The sequence below is a fragment of the Indicator indicator genome, chromosome 21 (genome assembly GCF_027791375.1).
Source record: "Indicator indicator isolate 239-I01 chromosome 21, UM_Iind_1.1, whole genome shotgun sequence".
NCBI classification, from domain to species: domain Eukaryota; kingdom Metazoa; phylum Chordata; class Aves; order Piciformes; family Indicatoridae; genus Indicator; species Indicator indicator.
Window position 1 is genome coordinate 12,659,531 of NC_072030.1, and position 17,192 is coordinate 12,676,722.

Consider the following 17,192-nt stretch of genomic DNA (forward strand, 5'->3'; position numbering starts at 1 on the left):
GTAATAAACTGATGTCTGGCACGGAAGATAATTTCTCGGAAATACTGCTGCTTTCACAGTTTAATCAAGATATAGCTAGTTCAGAAGGGTCTCATTTCCCCCTTTTGCCTGCCTTCTAAATTATACCTCCTTTTTCTTTTTTAAATCCTAATCTTCTGTTTAAAATGGGCATGTGCCTCTATTTATGTTCACTGGCATTTCTCTGTGACGCAAACTGGATTTTCGGAGATGCTGGTAGCTTATAACGTTAGATGTTGGCAGGTGCAACACAGGCTCATCATGACATAAAAGTACAATAATAAAAGACCAGAAAGAGCCCTGTGTCTTCACCTTCTCACACCATCTCCTTAGTCTGAACTTATACACCAATGACAGGAAATTAAGCACTCTGTTTCTTCTTCAAAGACTTTTCAGAAGAACAAGAGAAAAAACCCAACGTTTTCTTCAATGGCATTGCATCAAGGCAAAATGTTTGCCATTTTCTCTGTGGCTAAGAAAGTCAATACCTGTGAAAAGGACTCTGGAAAACAATGTTTAAAATACTACCATTTTCCATGCATACTCAGTCCTTTTAGTCTTAGAAAAAAATTCTGTACTTTCCAAATACTATGTTAACCGCAAACAATCCTCTTGCATTTCTGGGATATGCAGTCCAAAGATATCCATCCACAGTCATGATGCTATGATTTCAGGTCTGGAGTTTGACAGAGCGCCATAGAGTGTCCTGCCCCACATCCAACTAAGTTCTGTTTTGTGTAATCAAAAGCTTTGATTGGCTTCGGGACATGAACATTCACTACTGTGCTGTCGCCACACATTCCATGTTCATTCCATCCCCAAGAGAAGCATTGACCACCTAAAAGAGAGGATAGAAAAATATAGAATAAAGACCACAGAAACACAACAGCTTTGGTTAGTTTTGGAGAGCAGATTTGTCAAATCATCTTCTAAGAAATTCTGCTAAAGTGGAAAAAAATGGTCTGGTTCTCTTTAAAATGTGAAGAAATCCAAATGAATGTTATTAAGAATATAAGAGAGACTAGTAACAAAAGACATTTGGAAATAACTTAGTAAACACGAGGTTCAATATTAATATAGAGTCCACAGAAATTTCTCTCCATTTTAAGGACCTTCCCCGAAATGATGTGGAAATGATGTGGATTCCATGTCAAATTCCCCCTAGTAAGGAAAACTATCACAAACCAAGCTTGGTGACTTTACTCATTCACAGCATGGTCTGTAGTACTGGGGAATAGAGTCTCAGAGAAGCCAAATTACATTTCATTCCTACTTTCAAGTTCACGTCTCACCTTCTTCCTTTAAACACAGGTCTCCAACAACATGCCTTCCTCTTATTCATCCTACCTCTTCTGCTTGCTTTGACATTATTTCACTGCTTTGATTATCCTTATTTTTCCTCAATATTATTTATTTTTGTAACACCTACTCTTTCATATCCCAAATCATGATCTATGCATTATTATGCCACCACGGTACTCTTTCTTGAAGCACAATATGTAAATTTTGTTCTATATATGGCTGCAATAACAAAAAAACTATCAATAAAACACTCTTACTCTGAACTACAAGAGATACTTCTTTTGAATTTCCTTTTCTTTATTTGGCTGTCACAGCCTATGCCTGTAAATTTTTGTGCTAAAAAAGAAAGCCATCCTACAGTATTTCTGATGCCATTTTTATTTCTGAAAAGCAGCAGGTATTAACAGCACAAAGTACCATTCTGAAGTCCAAATAATGAGAAGTGCCAGTATTCACAAAATCCAACCCCCACCATAATTTCAAAATAATTTTGCATTTCAAAATTCAGAAAGATTACTTCAAAGCTACCAGGACCATCCTTCTCTTCTGCAAATACAGTAACACTTGTAGCTGTCTGTTTTCTTTACATACTACTATATTCAAGTTCTCCTCTTCTGTAATTCAGTGTAAACTTTATTGAAGTCAGATAAAATTAAATCTTTAACTTTCTCAACAATCTTAAAGGCAATGTAACATAATAAAACATCACTAGAACATCACAGTAGGTTAGATACAGCTCACCTAACACAGCAGTTCCATTATTCTTATCTTAGATGGCAGATTTTCATGACTATGCATGCACAATACCAACAACCTAATCTACATACGTGTTCTGCAGAAAAATACCAAACAGTAACATCACAGTAACATCTCCCAGATAAGACAACATCTCCCTTAAAATAAGGATCATCAAGTCTTTTCCAGCCTTTACTTCTCCAAGCATGTAGAAAGGTCACCAAATAGCTCTTTCTATATGACTCCAGTGAACCCCAAAGTTGCTGAAATGGGTCAAGAGTGAAAACTGGCAAAAGAAAAATAACAGAGCAACTAGGATTTATGAATGGTCTTACAGAAAAGTGCCTTGTGCATATACGGAGAGGCAGGCAGAAATCTCAAGGGATGAAATGGCAGGTCACAGATTCGGAATGACAGGCCACAAAAAGGATTCTCATCACATCCAATCAGAAGTGAAGAAAGCTAAAGGGCAGAGAATTACTGTGGTGAAAATAAAAAGTGTACTATACCATATCTGCCTGCAGACAACTTAGAGAAAGATTCTCCCCCTCCCCTCGTTTTCTTTTTGATTGCTTCAATTCACAGTTTATTGCTGATAAAACCCTCAATACAGCCCCAGCAGCCCAACATACTTTCATGAGAAAATTCAACTTCTATGCCTGTGCCAGATCTTCCCAAGATGAAAGACCATTAGAATGATGTGTATTAATACAGCTAGAAATTGGTTCTAACTAAATTTAAAACAAGCATTGTTGCATGTTCTCAAACCAAATGATTTATAAGTGATGAGGTAAGGACAGAAAGATGCTCCATGTCACTGGTTAAACAAAACAACACAATACATCACATTCACTTTTTCCCTTCGAAAACATAAATACTCAGAAGTACAAATGAAACCACAGAATTCACACAGCAATGCAGCATAATCCCAAGTGAATGCCACTTGAGTTCACAGTCACACTAATAAAGTCTAGGGTAAGACTATGCAGATTATTTCCCCAGACATTAAATATATAAAAAAACAGGGAGGAAAAAAACCCCTTAACAAACCTGTCTGCTTTGCTCACACAAAACAAGAAGCTACTGTCCTTCTTTTATTTGCATCTAGGCTTTTTTTCAAGGTAACTGAAGTGACAACTGCAATCCACAGGTTGATTAAACTGCAGAAAAGTACTTCTAGGTAAAATAAAGCTGCAGCATATTGGAGAGAGGACAGGATTCTGAGGAAAGGAGAGGATTTAGGGTCACTCCTTATTGCTGGGTACTCTGTTCTTCAGATGAGAAGAATCAATGTTAGCAAGTAAGATGCTCTGAGTCAGACTGACTGCATGGAGCTTCAGCCAACTAAAAAATGAAGCAACTCAAATATAGATCATCATCCTCTAGTTTTCCTCCAGAACCAGTGCAGTCATCTATGTCTCTCCAATAGGCAATTCCTCTTATCCAAACACTGGTATCAAAATCAAATCTATCTCACCCTGGTGACTATAGAGGGAGACCAAGGTATTGCCTTAGCCCAGGCACAGCAGTCCTAAGCAGCTGAAGACAGGTTATGATAAATCACATCCTTAAAATTGGTCTGAGGGTAAAGCAAAGAAAATTGGAAACAGGGAAGCTACAAATATCAGCGCAGCCTAGTTTCAGGCTACAGTCTGTTTCTAAAGCTGCCTGTGTCCTAGAGGCTTATCACTGGAATCTTCAAAAGCTTGCCTCTTTTCTGCTGCTCTTCCACTCTTCCAACCATACCAACAAACAGAAGTTGGCTTTAAAGACGATCCAAGTGTCTCAAAGCCAAACTATTAATCAGACAGCTTCACATTTTAAGGATGTGTTAAAATGCTTTAGTAGAGCTCTACCGTATAGGCTCTGTGTTCTTAGCAGTACTCCAAAATACCTCAAATTATTGTTATTTTTTAATCTTAAATTAGTGCTGCTTTACAAATGGTTATAGACCAAGTTACAACAGGCAAAAAATCAGCACCAGGGTGTCAGGTAAGAAGGGAAGAAATGTCCCTCTAAAGCTTTGCATTTTTGTTAGCAGCAAGAGATCTGCAACTTTAGAATATAAGTAAAAGGGTTGACACCAACTGTTTTCTGCAGGAAAACACGGAAACAGTAACTAGAGAAGAAGTCTGTGCATTTTGAAGAATGTTATTAAAGGCAAAGTTTCGTAAGTGGACTATCAGATAACATGATCCCAAGAGTTTATACGGTACCTCCAAAACCAGAAAACAACTAAGAGATTCATATAGCGCAGTTTTATTTTGGAGTTACGTTTATACTCACATTTGCAAGGAGTAAGCTAACACAATACCCAGACAGGAAGCAACATGCATTTTTGATATTCAGGACAAAGTCAGGATGCTAAAGACATGCTGATTTCAAAGATAGCCTTCAGTCAGCAATCTGGCCTCACTTCACCTTTACATTAGTAGCTCCCCCCAGGCAGCAGACCTAGACCAGTTCAGTCCTCTCCTCAGCAGTGGTTTTACGCAAGTGAAAAAATCAGATGACTTCAGGTCATGCATGTTATACACACTGGTACCTGGAAAGAACAATTTCCAGCAGCCTCAAAGAGCTACCCATAACAAATATATGAGGCCTACACAATATATATACCAAGAAGATTAAGATGTGAGTTATATTTTTACAGCAGAAACACTGTCTTTTTAGTTGGACCTCTCTGCCATTGCATAATAGAGCAGGGCCTGCAAATTTGGTCAGGGCCTCAAGGCCAACTGTCAAAAATATCCAATTACAGTTACTCACTCCTGAAGAGAGTTGTAAAGTCAACTGGTGTATAAGAGATGCCAAATAAGGCTTAGGGAGACATGATGGCATGTGGAGTGCTGCAAAATTGAGCATAAGGCTACACATAGCCTTTGAAATTAATTTCATTTGGGAAAGTCCAATTTCTAGTTTCTCCTTCAATATCAGCATCTATCCCAAGGATGGCAAACAGAAGAGACGCACAGAGCACATCCGGTCTTTTCTATCCTCATTTCCTCAGCATAGGAAGGGGGAAAAAATGAATATGGTGTTTGGGGAGGGAGTCCAACATACAGTGATACAGAGAAGTAGAGAAAGACATAGTAAGAATGGCAGTTATCAAAAAAAGCCTCAGCAGTTTCACACAACATGCTGTGCATTTCCCCATGCACTGTTTCAAGCCTCAGGTAAATAACAGCCTGCTCACTAGAGGTAATGCTATCTTGCTAATATACAATGACAACAGAAATTCTGTTCTGTCCTCACAGGACATTTCAAAACAGGAGCTGAATGCCTCACTGCACAAATTAACATGCATCTATTTTAAAGCATCATTCCATGTTACATCAAACAAGCCATGCCTTAGGTTCAGGGTAGATTATGGCAGATTTTATTATTTTCCTTCTCAGTTACACATTGCCATTTTGAAGACAAAAGCATGGGAAGACAGTTACAAAACTATATTGTAGGATTTAAAATCCTCACTTTCTTGAGCTGCTGTACCTTTACAGTTTCTGTGGCAAAACTGAAGTCCTGTAAGACGGAAAGGTTTGCTTTGCTGTGTGTAGGTAGCAAAGAGATTTCTGTTGTAAGGATTAACTGTCACAGGGAAATGCAAATGGTAGTTATTATAACTAAAGCTTAGGGGTGTTGCACAAAGTTGTTCTTTTGATTTTACTCATATTTAGCTTAGGGGTGTTGCACAAAGTTGTTCTTTTGATTTTACTCAAACATGTCAATTCCTTCCCAACAGGAAAGCACCTCCAGCTCAACATAGAACCAAACCTGGGCTCACGGCTTTGTGCAAGACTGAACGTGTCTGGTCCACTGACAATACACGAGGATTATATCATACATGAAGCAGCTTCAGTGCAGAGAGGATTAAGCATTAAAGATGCCTTTTTTTACAGCTGTAGAAGACAAGAAAATCTTTAAATGTTGCTCTTTTAAGTACAGGACAAAAAAAAATAATCTGACAAACTAAGTAATGGAGATATTTTTCTTGAAGCTCTGAATGTGGCACTGATATCTGATCCCTCAGAATATCAGGCATGGCAGAGAGTGACATTCTTTCAGCACTTACATCTCTGCCTCTCAAAATGACAGGCACTAAATGTGTCACAGTGCTCTAACTTTGTATGACCAGAATTAGACAATCATGATCACATCACAGAGCCAGAAACTGCAGTCTCATGACCTTCTGAATGATTCGAAACAGAACATACAGAAAATACCTCATACTAAGTGCTTAGTAAGAGGTCATCCATCCAATATAAAATGGATGAAGCAGTACGTCCAAGCACGTCTAGCAGGGTATGAGTCATTCAAGTGTCCCATGGAACATATGGTGCCATGGCCATTTGCACCCATGCATGATGTGTATGAAGCATTACCACTTCAAGTTTACACACATCTGAAACTGATGTAAATGATTATACAAAGAAAAGGAGGGGAAGGCTGTGATTAATTCTGGCCTAGAACATCCGATACCTAAATCTAAAGGCCACCTTCAGCAAAGGCCTAGGAAAAGTAATAGACAATTAAAAAGTTCAGTGATGAAGGCAGAAGCAAGAATCTGACAAAACCCTCATTACAGTAGTTTTCAAAGCACTAAGCAAATCATAGAGCAGAAGGTAAAGACAGCAAGATGAGCAGCAGCATGCAGGTGAAATGATGTTTATGCCTACTTCAGCCTACTGTCTGAAGTCAGAAACAAGAGATCCCAAAAAAAGAGCAATTCAGTGGAAAATAGTATTTCAGAAGTGTTTTGGTGCTTAGCATGTTTTACAAAGCAACTCTTTGTATCATGCATTGGTCCACTCACAAGTATGTAGTTTTAAGGAGATTGTGCAGACCAGGCTATATACGGCTGTTCATTCTTGGCAGCTTGTAAAAAAGAACTTGCGATGCAACAAAATATTCAATATGATAACATCTATCTACAATTTCTTCTTATCTGACTGCAATTCTCTTCCCATGAAGGGCTGTTTGCACTGAACAGAAGTTTTCTCTCTGAAGATGTCCTTTTCTGCAGAACACAATTCTCTAACTCAGAACCAAGACATGAAATATGTAAACTTTCCATATGGACATCTTCTGTAAAATAGCTTAGTGTTTAAATGGGCTTTAGTTTGGACTACTTTTATTTTCCCTTATTAATTGCAAAGCTGCATTTTGGTCAAGTTTTAAGACACACAAAATGAATGTGCAATTACTGTTGAGTGAAGTAAAAAATCTTGTTTTTTGATATTAAACAAGTGAGGGCTTTTTTTCCCCCCATGCTTAACAAGTAGTCTGACGCAAAGTCCAGAAGTCATAAGCTAAAGTGTTAGATGCAAAGAGAAAAGTCCAAGAAGAAAGTGGTCACTGAAGTGTCTGTTTCCTTCTTACTGATTGAAATGGTAGATTTTCTTACAGCTACACAAATGCTGCCTCAGAACAAAAGTAGTTGCAAGTCAGCAGTGACGCTATTAGGATGCCTTTGCAGAGTTTCAAGTTGTAATCTTAGTGTAACACGATGACTCAGATGATGGCTCCCCTGCAAGCACCACAGTGTAGGTTTAATGGTGACAGCACTGCAATACATGTGTATCCCTGAGAGCCTTACAATACCTAACTTGAAACAAGCTATCACAGAGCTGTAGTTGGAGAGTTCAGGATAAACTAGGGCTCCTTACTGGGCAGGATTTGTGGACTACTTTTCCTCTGCGCTGCAACCATTGTACTTGAGTTAACCTACTTGTATCTGGTTCAAGTGTGCCTATACTACACTGTACTGTAGTGCAAGTGCACATCCAATAAAACTCCAGTGGGTCATGTGCCTTGTCTGTCTGCCTCATTTTTTGTGCCTATTTTCACAAGGATCATTGTAGTTGCTATCATGTTGCAGTCTGAATGGGGTAACTCAGGATCTACCCACATACAAGGATGGCTGAGAGATGTGAGCACCCTGAAAATGTGCAAAAAGCAAATTACTTGGTAACAACCCTATGTTAACTATTGCTGCCACTGAACAGCACTGTTTCCCTCTATCTTATATACATGGTCCTGTGTTGACAGTTGACAGAGCTCTAAGAAAAGATGAAAACAAGTGAGAAAAGAAAAAGAATATCAAAATCCCACAATTCCAACTTCAAACACAGACCTTGAAGAGGTTTAATTCAAGTACGTGCAAGTCACATTTGCTCAAAGGGGCAAATGAAACACAATGTTTTTACCTCATGTTGGCTTGGCTGGGTTTGTGTTAACTTTCAATTTTAAGTAAACCAGTAGGTGAATACTGAAGAAAAACACATTTAAAACAAAAAACAACAAAACAAACAACAAAACAAGCCCCACACAAACTGCAAAGTAACACCACCCTCAGTCCCATTCATAGGGCTATACATGGCTAAACTATTTCTCAGATTTCAGAGAGGATTTTTGGCATCTACTGTAAAGCTGAACCCAAGTGTTCTAGCTCTTTCCATTTCTTAATGGTTAGGAAAAGATAGAAAACTTTAGCCCTATCATCCAGTCAGGAAACTTATGCAAAGCAGTGAGCCAAATATTGTCTATGACAGGGATGACACAGATTTTCCTTTCCATGTAACCAATTGCCATTATGACAAGGACCATGGCAGTAACTCCTCAAATATTTTATCTGTACTTTTAGAGCTTTATTTTATATTTTAATAAGTCTATAAAAAAAAAAAGGGGGAGTGCTGTCAATATTGGATCTAAAACAACTAGTGGGAGAGGAGACTTTGTCAGGTATGATTAAAAAATAAGCCTCATACCATAAGAATTAAAAACAGTCAGGAAGAAAATCAGAGCAGACAGCTTCTAAACACGAAGTGCCCAGAAGGCAGGACTGGATCTGTTTCTCCAAACATCAGTTCAAAATCCTACATGACTCTTGAGTGAAGTCTGGAGGAATTGCTTGTTGGTATTAAGTGAAGGAAGAGTTCTGCTATCAGTATCTGTTAAAAGCAAAGACTAGTTTGCTTAGATAAAAACAGGTTTTGACATGATTTTCTAGTGCTGAACTTTTCAGGACAAAAAGTAAAGCAGAGTCTGCTAACTTCTGCCTTTTCACATCTGCATGGGAAAAAAAATCACTCTATTCTCCATTACCTTTATTCACTAAATGATTTAATTACAAAATCATAATTCTTGTAAAGAAATGTTGTTGAGTTTCAATACTCAACTGGCAAAACCCAAGCATTTCAAGCAACAATACAGGGCTAAAGAGACCCCAGCCCTGAAGTGGAATGCAGTACCTACAAGTGTGCAAACACTGCTTCTACAAAGGTAGGCCATTCAGTGGGGGAATAACCCTGCTGTACTGCAGCATGGCTCCTCCACATCTCCACCTTCAGTGTCTTCCATGGGTTAGACAGCCATATGGTTACTCTTCATATAAGTCCTGACTCACCTTCCTTAGAAGTGAGCAAGGCTGAGAAAAAAATGCAGGCAGAATTTGGGCTGCCAATGGGCGCAAGTGACACCATTTGAGCCATTTTGATTAGGAAAGGCAAATATAATCTCTGACACATAGGGTTTAAGGTGTATTTTGGGGACCCTCACCACTTTGTCTCCACCACTGTAAGAAGCACCTTAATTCTGAACTGAGGGCACCTCCTTATGCAAAGGGAATGCATAAAGTCAGTCCTTGGAAGAAAGCAAGAAAAGTCCTGAGATGAAAAACCTCTTGCAATTAATACTACAGAGAAGTTTTCTCAAAGTTTCTGCTCTAGTACATTTTTCTGGACCCTGGTAAATAGTCATAGTGAAAACAGCATCTGCGCATCAGGTGTGGGGATCCGAGGCTAGAAAGTAAAATCTGTCTTTGGCACAGCAGCAGGGAGAACAGCTGATGGGCAGAGGGACTAAGAGGCACCATGCCAGCTCCAGAAGGTCAGAGGACCAGAATGGACAACACAAGCTGGGTCTCTGAGATGCCACTTGGCACTTTCCCATCTGATCCTCTGCATAACCTCAGGGAGAAGAGCAAACTATCTGGAATCAAGACAGGAATAAACGACACCATTTTGGAAGGACGATATCTGCCAGAGATAAAAACCAAACAAACAAAAAAATCAACCCACCCCAACCTCCCCCAACTCTACCTATGAAAGAATATTTGACTAAATGAAGAATTCAAGAGCTTCATTCTCACTTGAGGAAGTGGAAACACTGAAGATACGGAGTCTCCTTCATGCACGGGCCTCACTATTCTTTTCTGAAGTCAAAAGAATCATTCTACCAGACTTTTACCTATCTCTTCCTCTCCACTGTCTGCAGATATCTGACTATCTCTGACAGTTTAAAGCACACAAATCTTGCAGAGCTGACCAGTCCAAGCTGCTTTACAAACTTCTTGTCAGAAGACATTGATCTTTCTGAAAAGTCAGATACTTCAAAGGCAAAATCAGAAATCCACTGAGATTTCAAGTGCCCCCAAAAATCTTTTCACAATTTTGAGAACAGAGATGTAAATTTCCAAATTGTCAAGCATACACAAGACAACTCAAAATATTGTCAAGTTAACAAAATCTTCTGTAGCATGGTGATCATCAGCACCTCATTAGGTGCCACTTCTGTACAGTTAGGTGTTACTTCTTTACAGTTTTACTGCATCTTAGGTACCCAATTGGTTGAAATATTCACCACAGGAAAGGAAGAGAAGCAAATTCTTGGTTCAGAGCCACTTGTGTGTGATTAAATTCAAAGGGACTTCATAAGTTTTTTCAGCTACCTGATGGATTAAATTTGTTCCCAGTTTCTGCATAAGAACATCTATTGCTATGGAGAAAAATACTACACTTCAGTAATTTCTTTGGGAATTATTTTTAGGTCTAAGTAGTAGCTCTTTATTGTTTAGAACTGTCTTTAAATCACTTTGTTGAAATATGCTTCCATTGATTTTAGCAGTTGTGATTTTTGACACCTTCTCTCCTTGCTGAAAGGTTGCTGATGGAACTGTTGAGTTTCTGGCATGAAAAGCTGTCTTTTTCAGAAACTTCTTTTAGGAGATCCTGCTAATTAATTAGTCTACAGTTCCCACACTGCCTTATTTCATTCTTTAATTAGGTTGTGTACGGAGAGATTGCTTGGTTGGGGTTTTTTTGTTGTTCTACAAAGCTCCCAAAGCTCTCTCAGGCAGACATATTTCTTGCTCTCTCTGCAAGAGATGCTTTTTGGATGTTTTTGCTACTTAGACTTTTTTTTGGCTCTCCAGAGGACAATTAAATAACGACAACTCCGTATTAATTCTAAAGCATAATTCTACTTTTAAAGATTTCATTTGACTAACATGACACTGACCACAACTTTTCACCCACAAGGCATTGTAAGTCAAGTTCAGCCTCACGTCAGCATGACCCCAAGCCCCAGGAGGTGCAAAAATTACTTAGCTGACAGTATGATTAGGAAACCAGTTATCCTTCAGGCTGTCTGCATGGACAGATTCAAAGCTGCTTCTCCAACTGGTAATCAGCAAACGTCTTAACAGGATTTAAGCAATGGAAGCAAGGCTTGATGGGAATAGCAAAGGGACCAATTGCTTCTTGAAATGAGAAAAGAAGCCATGAGGAAGGAAGCTTGACTGGAGTCAAGAGCAAAAACCTGAGTCATGACTAATTCCCTCATTTCCAGCTATCAGTTTCTGTTACTAACACTTTGTTCCTCTTACCCTGTGACTCTAAACCTTCTCATTATAGAGGAAGAATTATCCTGTGCAAAGCAAAAATATAATCCTCCTTCCTGAGCTCTGAAGGGATCTGCTTAGTCCTTCCTTCCTGACAAATGGCAGAAACCATCACAAGCATCAGCAGACAGAGAGGGGAAGTGAACCTCTGAGTTCTGCCTGCATTACTGACCAAAGGCTACTCACTAACCCTCCAGTTTCTACATTTTCTCACCTTGTTTTAAATATTTTAGCTATTTTGTTATCTCTTTCATTGCCTCCTCTACTACATGTTCTGACCTCACCTTCAACTCATAGATATTGTGTATTAATGAAAAATAATTAAATTAAAAAAAAAAATCAAAATGTCTCTGTATTATTTAAACCACCCATGGGATTATATTCATGTTATTCTGTAAATCTGGAACTTCAGAATAAAGTGAATCAAAACCCTACAGGGAAGTCATTATTGGGTCCTGGAAGCTTGGCTCATCTGTGTATTTAGAACATGCTTGAGAAATGAACATTCATAACATGAGATGAGAAATGAACATAAGATGAGAAATCATGCACTTACTTAACTGTCCCTTCTCACATGATGACTGTCCTAATTTATTCAGCCATAAAAAGAACTCAGTACAGAGTAGCATGTTAAAAGCCATTATTGGGTTCCTGAATGCATATGAGATCTGTTGAGACAAAAAGTTATTCCTAAGAGCAAGGGTTGATGTCAACATTTGTGCTATACAGACCCTGAGTATTAAGTTAAGCACAGAATTCCGGGGTCAGGAGATCAGCAGCATTCTGCGAGTGTGACACTTCTGTCCATATGCAGGGGTATGCCTCAGAAGGCTTTAAAAAGCAACTTAGCCTGTCTTTTCCAAGAGCTGATATTCTGTTCATTTTGGTACTTATTCCTTATCTTCCATTTTCTGCACTCAGCACCTTTCCCCCCCTCCAAAAGAGATGTCTTGCATGCCTTTTTCATGCTGTCCTCAACCATAAAGCATTTCTGCAGACTTCTGCATGAAGACAGCATTAACTGCAAGAATATTGGAGCAACCTAGAATCTGGTCTGTACCTGCACACCAGCACTGTCTCTTTCAATCTTTCTCCTCCAATAAAGGATTTTATAGAATTGCAGGTGGTTTATGTTCTGTGCAGGAGGCTAACCATGTTACATGCACCATGTAACTATAGCAACGATTACTGTGAAGGCTCCTGATTTTTATTGACATGCCTCACATAACCTCATACAAATGGAGAAACAGAAAATCAAGCATCCCAAAGGCCAAAAGAAAATACGCTGGTGATCTGAATCTCTCATTGCTTAAATATTTCCCCTGTGGTAATTTGCATCATTTACTGCATAGCATAGTTTAAACAGTAATTTAAGCGTCCACAATGCCAACCAGAAGATGTGCATGCAGTCAGCTCAGAAAACACTGTAGCACATTGCTGCACTTCACAAAGATTCATCACTGAGAAACTGAGACTACACAAATGAAGAAAAGAAATAAGGCACACACATTTTATCATAAAGAGTAATAAACATTTGCATAAGGCTATACTGAATTATTCATCTCTTACGGATGAGACAAAAGATGCAATTTTGTAAGGAGCTTTACAAGGCATTTCCTGTGCTGACAGCAGCTGAGAAATGTATGAAAATTACACTGAAATGGCTCTATCCCAATCTTTTAAATCTATGACTTGACAAGCAAGTTTGACATTCCAAATCCAGTCAAATACAAACATGGAATTGTTTGAGCTGGAAAAGACCTCTAAGATCATCGAGTTCAACCCTCAGCCCAACACCACCATGGCCACTGAACTATGTCCCAAAGTGCCAGGTCCACACTTCTTGAACACTCCAGGGACAGTGACTCTACCACCTCCTGGGCAGCCTGTTCCAATACCTGACCACCCTTTCAGGAAAGAAATTTTTCATAATATCCAATCTAAACCTCTCCTGGTACAATTTCAGGCTATTTCCTCTTGTTCTATTGCCTGATACTAGGAAGAAGAGACCAATACCCACCTCACTATGACCTCCATTCAGGGAGCTGTAGAGAGCAATGAGGTCTCCCCTCATCCTCCTTTTCTCCAGACTAAACAACCCAAATTCCCTTAGTCTCATGAGACTTCTTCTCAGACCCTTCACCAGCTTCATCGCCCTTCTCTGGACACGCTCCCACACCTCAGTGTTGTCTTGAAGTGATGGGTCCAAAACTGAAACCTAGGATTTGAGCTGTGGCCTCACCGGTGCTGAGTACATGGGCATGATCACTTCCCTACTCCTGCTGGCCACACTATTCCTGATACAGGCCAGGATGCTGTCAGCCTTCTTGGCCAGCTGAGCACAGTGCTGGCTTATGTCAACTACAGCCTTTCCTTCACCCACTGAGCAGGTCACCTTGCCATAGAAGGAAATCATGTTCATCAAACAGTACCTGCCCTTCATAAACCCATACTGAATAGTTTCAAACTTGCAGCAAAATATGAATATGCTGCAGTTTGAAATGTCCTTACGTATCCTGGAAAGCTACCAAATTGCTTACACTGAGCTTGAAAATGCCACCTTTAAACCATGATCCACAGTGCTGGAAAACTGATCCTTGCTAATGACCACCATTTATAGCCTTAACCTTTACTACATTACCTCAATTGTCTCCAAGAGCTCCAGTATGAATCAAAACCACTTCCAAAGATCTTAACAATAACAACCAGGCCAAGAACTATTCCTGCTAGAATCTTATTAACAAAATGTATTTCCATGGTCATGGGAATAGCCAGCTTCACAGTTAATGAATTGGACCACAAAGCTTCATCCCAGTTATTTCTCATTTTCAGCTCTGCTGCCGTGATTTATTTCTCTACAAAAACCACAATAATCCCAACTACTTTTTTTCATTCTAATGAGCATCTAAACAAAAAATATTTAATAGCAAGGTTTAAGGAAAACTAATGAGCTGTTAATATAGCTCTACTGAATCTAATACTCTTGCAGTACACAATGCAATCTAGGCTGCCTAGAAAGGAGGAAAATGATGTGTTGCTATGGAAACAGGATGGCACATGTTTAGGTTGCTCATCTCTGAAGAACTGCCCCACCAATACCTTTAAAGCCTAATAAAATTTTAATTAGTAATTAGAATAAAATGAATTTTACCTCCTGTTTGACACCAGAACCTTGGTTCAGACATCGTCAAGCTCTTTTAATGTTCCCTGCATCCAGCTATGCCCTGCAACATGATGAAATGAATTCACGCACAAACAAAAATTCCAGCATACACTTCACAGAATCACAGAATGGTCCAGGTTGGAAAAGACCTAAGAGATCATCAAGTCCAACCTATTACCTAATACCTCACACCTCCTGACAACTAAACCATGGCTCCAAGTGCCACTTACCTACTTCAGCTACTTAAAATGATTATTCCACCCAGCAATGGATACCAGCTTTCCAGTTTAGAATCTTGTGCACATAGGAATGAGCTTTTTAATTAATTGATGCACTGTAACTCCCCCTTTAAAAATAAACAAATAGCCAACAAGAGAAATCAACTCTTATTACCTGCTTGAGGCCAGCAACCAGAGATATGCCCATGGACAATGTGACAACTACCCCAGTACTGGAGTTATCACTCACCAACTCCCTTAAACATCTGCTGTTTCCTTAAAATGATAGTTTTTATCTTACCATGATTTACCTGCAGAGAGATCTTCCAAAACACTAGGGCTCATGAAATAAAAATGCATTTCCAGACAGCCAAACAGAAAACAGGTTGTTTGCTGGCAAAACTCCACTTATTTCACCATTGTAATAGCAGAGATTCTGGCTCCAAACATGTAGCCATTAATCACCCAAACAGTTAACTCTGTCAGTACACACTGGGAAATCAATGAACAAGACTTTGTTTAACAATATATTAACTCATTCTTTATAAATAACTAAGTCTGTTAAAGGTATCGGAGTATGCTAGTAAACAGTTAATAAACTTCATCATTTGGATCACAAATAGGAAAGTTGAAAAGATAAGAAACCCATACTGTGAACAAAAGGTGCCTAACAGATTATTTTTTTAATTCAGTCATATTTTATAAATTATTCTTTTTAGAATTTCAGTTAATTTCCACTAAGGTACACAATATTTCTCTGTTCAGCATTCCTTGCAGAAGGACTCCAGTGGTCCATTCTGATAGGAAAAAACCCACTCCCACACCTACCAACCATGAATCTTTACCACACTGATCTGGAAACAGAATATTAGACAAGCCAGGGTCAGAAAATAGGTGAGTAACAACAGGAGCAATACGCCCTTTAAAGAGGCCACACATCTGGTTTCAGCTTCATGTGCTCTCTGAGAGGACAATCTCTGCCTATGTAGTACAAGAAAAGGACTTGTGAAGTAAGAAGGTGAATGTGATAACTTTCACCATCCCATAAGCACATGGGCCTGATGAGCAGAAGCCTGAGTAGGAAGCACTGATCCTGCTAGCTGGCCTGGTTCTGTTCAATGACATCAAGTTGTAATTACTGATTTTGTGATCTTACATGGTTTATTTTTTTCTCTGCTTTCACCCTACTGATGCACATCTGCAATGTCAAATTCTCATTTACACCCATTGTCCAAATGACTCAATCTTTTTGTGACTTTCCACACAGTGCTCCCAGAATATGCCAGCACTTTGAAGAATATGGCATTTTCTCTAGCTGCTGGTACATTCGCACTTGAAGACTTCTGGAAAACCCCTGACACTAACTTCCTGTTTAACTGTACAAGAATTTTAATGTGTTTGTTGGTTTAAAATTAAACTTAAAACACAGTGATTTCCTCAAAGAGGAACAACATTCTCATTTCCTTTTCCAGGCTTTGTAATTAATATGAAGGTTTAATAATTGCAAGCACAACCTCTTAAAAAGTTTAAAAATAAAAACCCCAACCAAACAAACAGAAAAACAACTTGTTGTTTTTTTTTTTTAAAGCCTACAATATTTTCCAGTCACTTTTATTTTCAGTGCACACATTTATTCCCCTAAGGTAATCACTGTGATATTTAAAAGGACTATTTGCTTGCAGCTAGGCAGATGATATTTATTCACATTGCAAAATTCCTGTCATACAACGCCAGCACTATTTAATTACCTTTTCTAAGGAGACATACTAGGGACAGCAGGTCAGGACAGAATCACACGCTGACTGGGAAGGCTCACATGCAACACACATATATTGCTCCTTCCTTCTCCAACCATACAAAGAAACCCCTGGAAATAATCCTTATGCAGTTTTATAAACTGAATAAAACACAATTAAACCTTTCAACGTTTTGCTAACTAAGTAGGCTAATTCACCCCTTCAGTGATAAAAAACAGTCTCAGCAATACAGGTCTCAGAGGATTAACAAGACAGCATTTCATTCCTGTTAGTTGTAAGGTGTTGGCTGTTCCCTGGGCATCTGCTCAGGCTACCAAACT

At 39.0% G+C, this 17,192-nt stretch overlaps 1 protein-coding gene across 1 annotated transcript in view; it reads right to left on the reverse strand.

The window, feature by feature from the left end:
* Positions 1 to 680: 680 nt before the first annotated feature.
* The window catches only part of SERGEF (secretion regulating guanine nucleotide exchange factor), a 132,983-nt gene continuing 116,471 nt past the window's right edge, over positions 681 to 17,192 (reverse strand). The window contains 1 exon segment of the mRNA XM_054390758.1: positions 681 to 856. Within this exon segment, the coding sequence (XP_054246733.1) occupies positions 681 to 856 (176 nt within the window).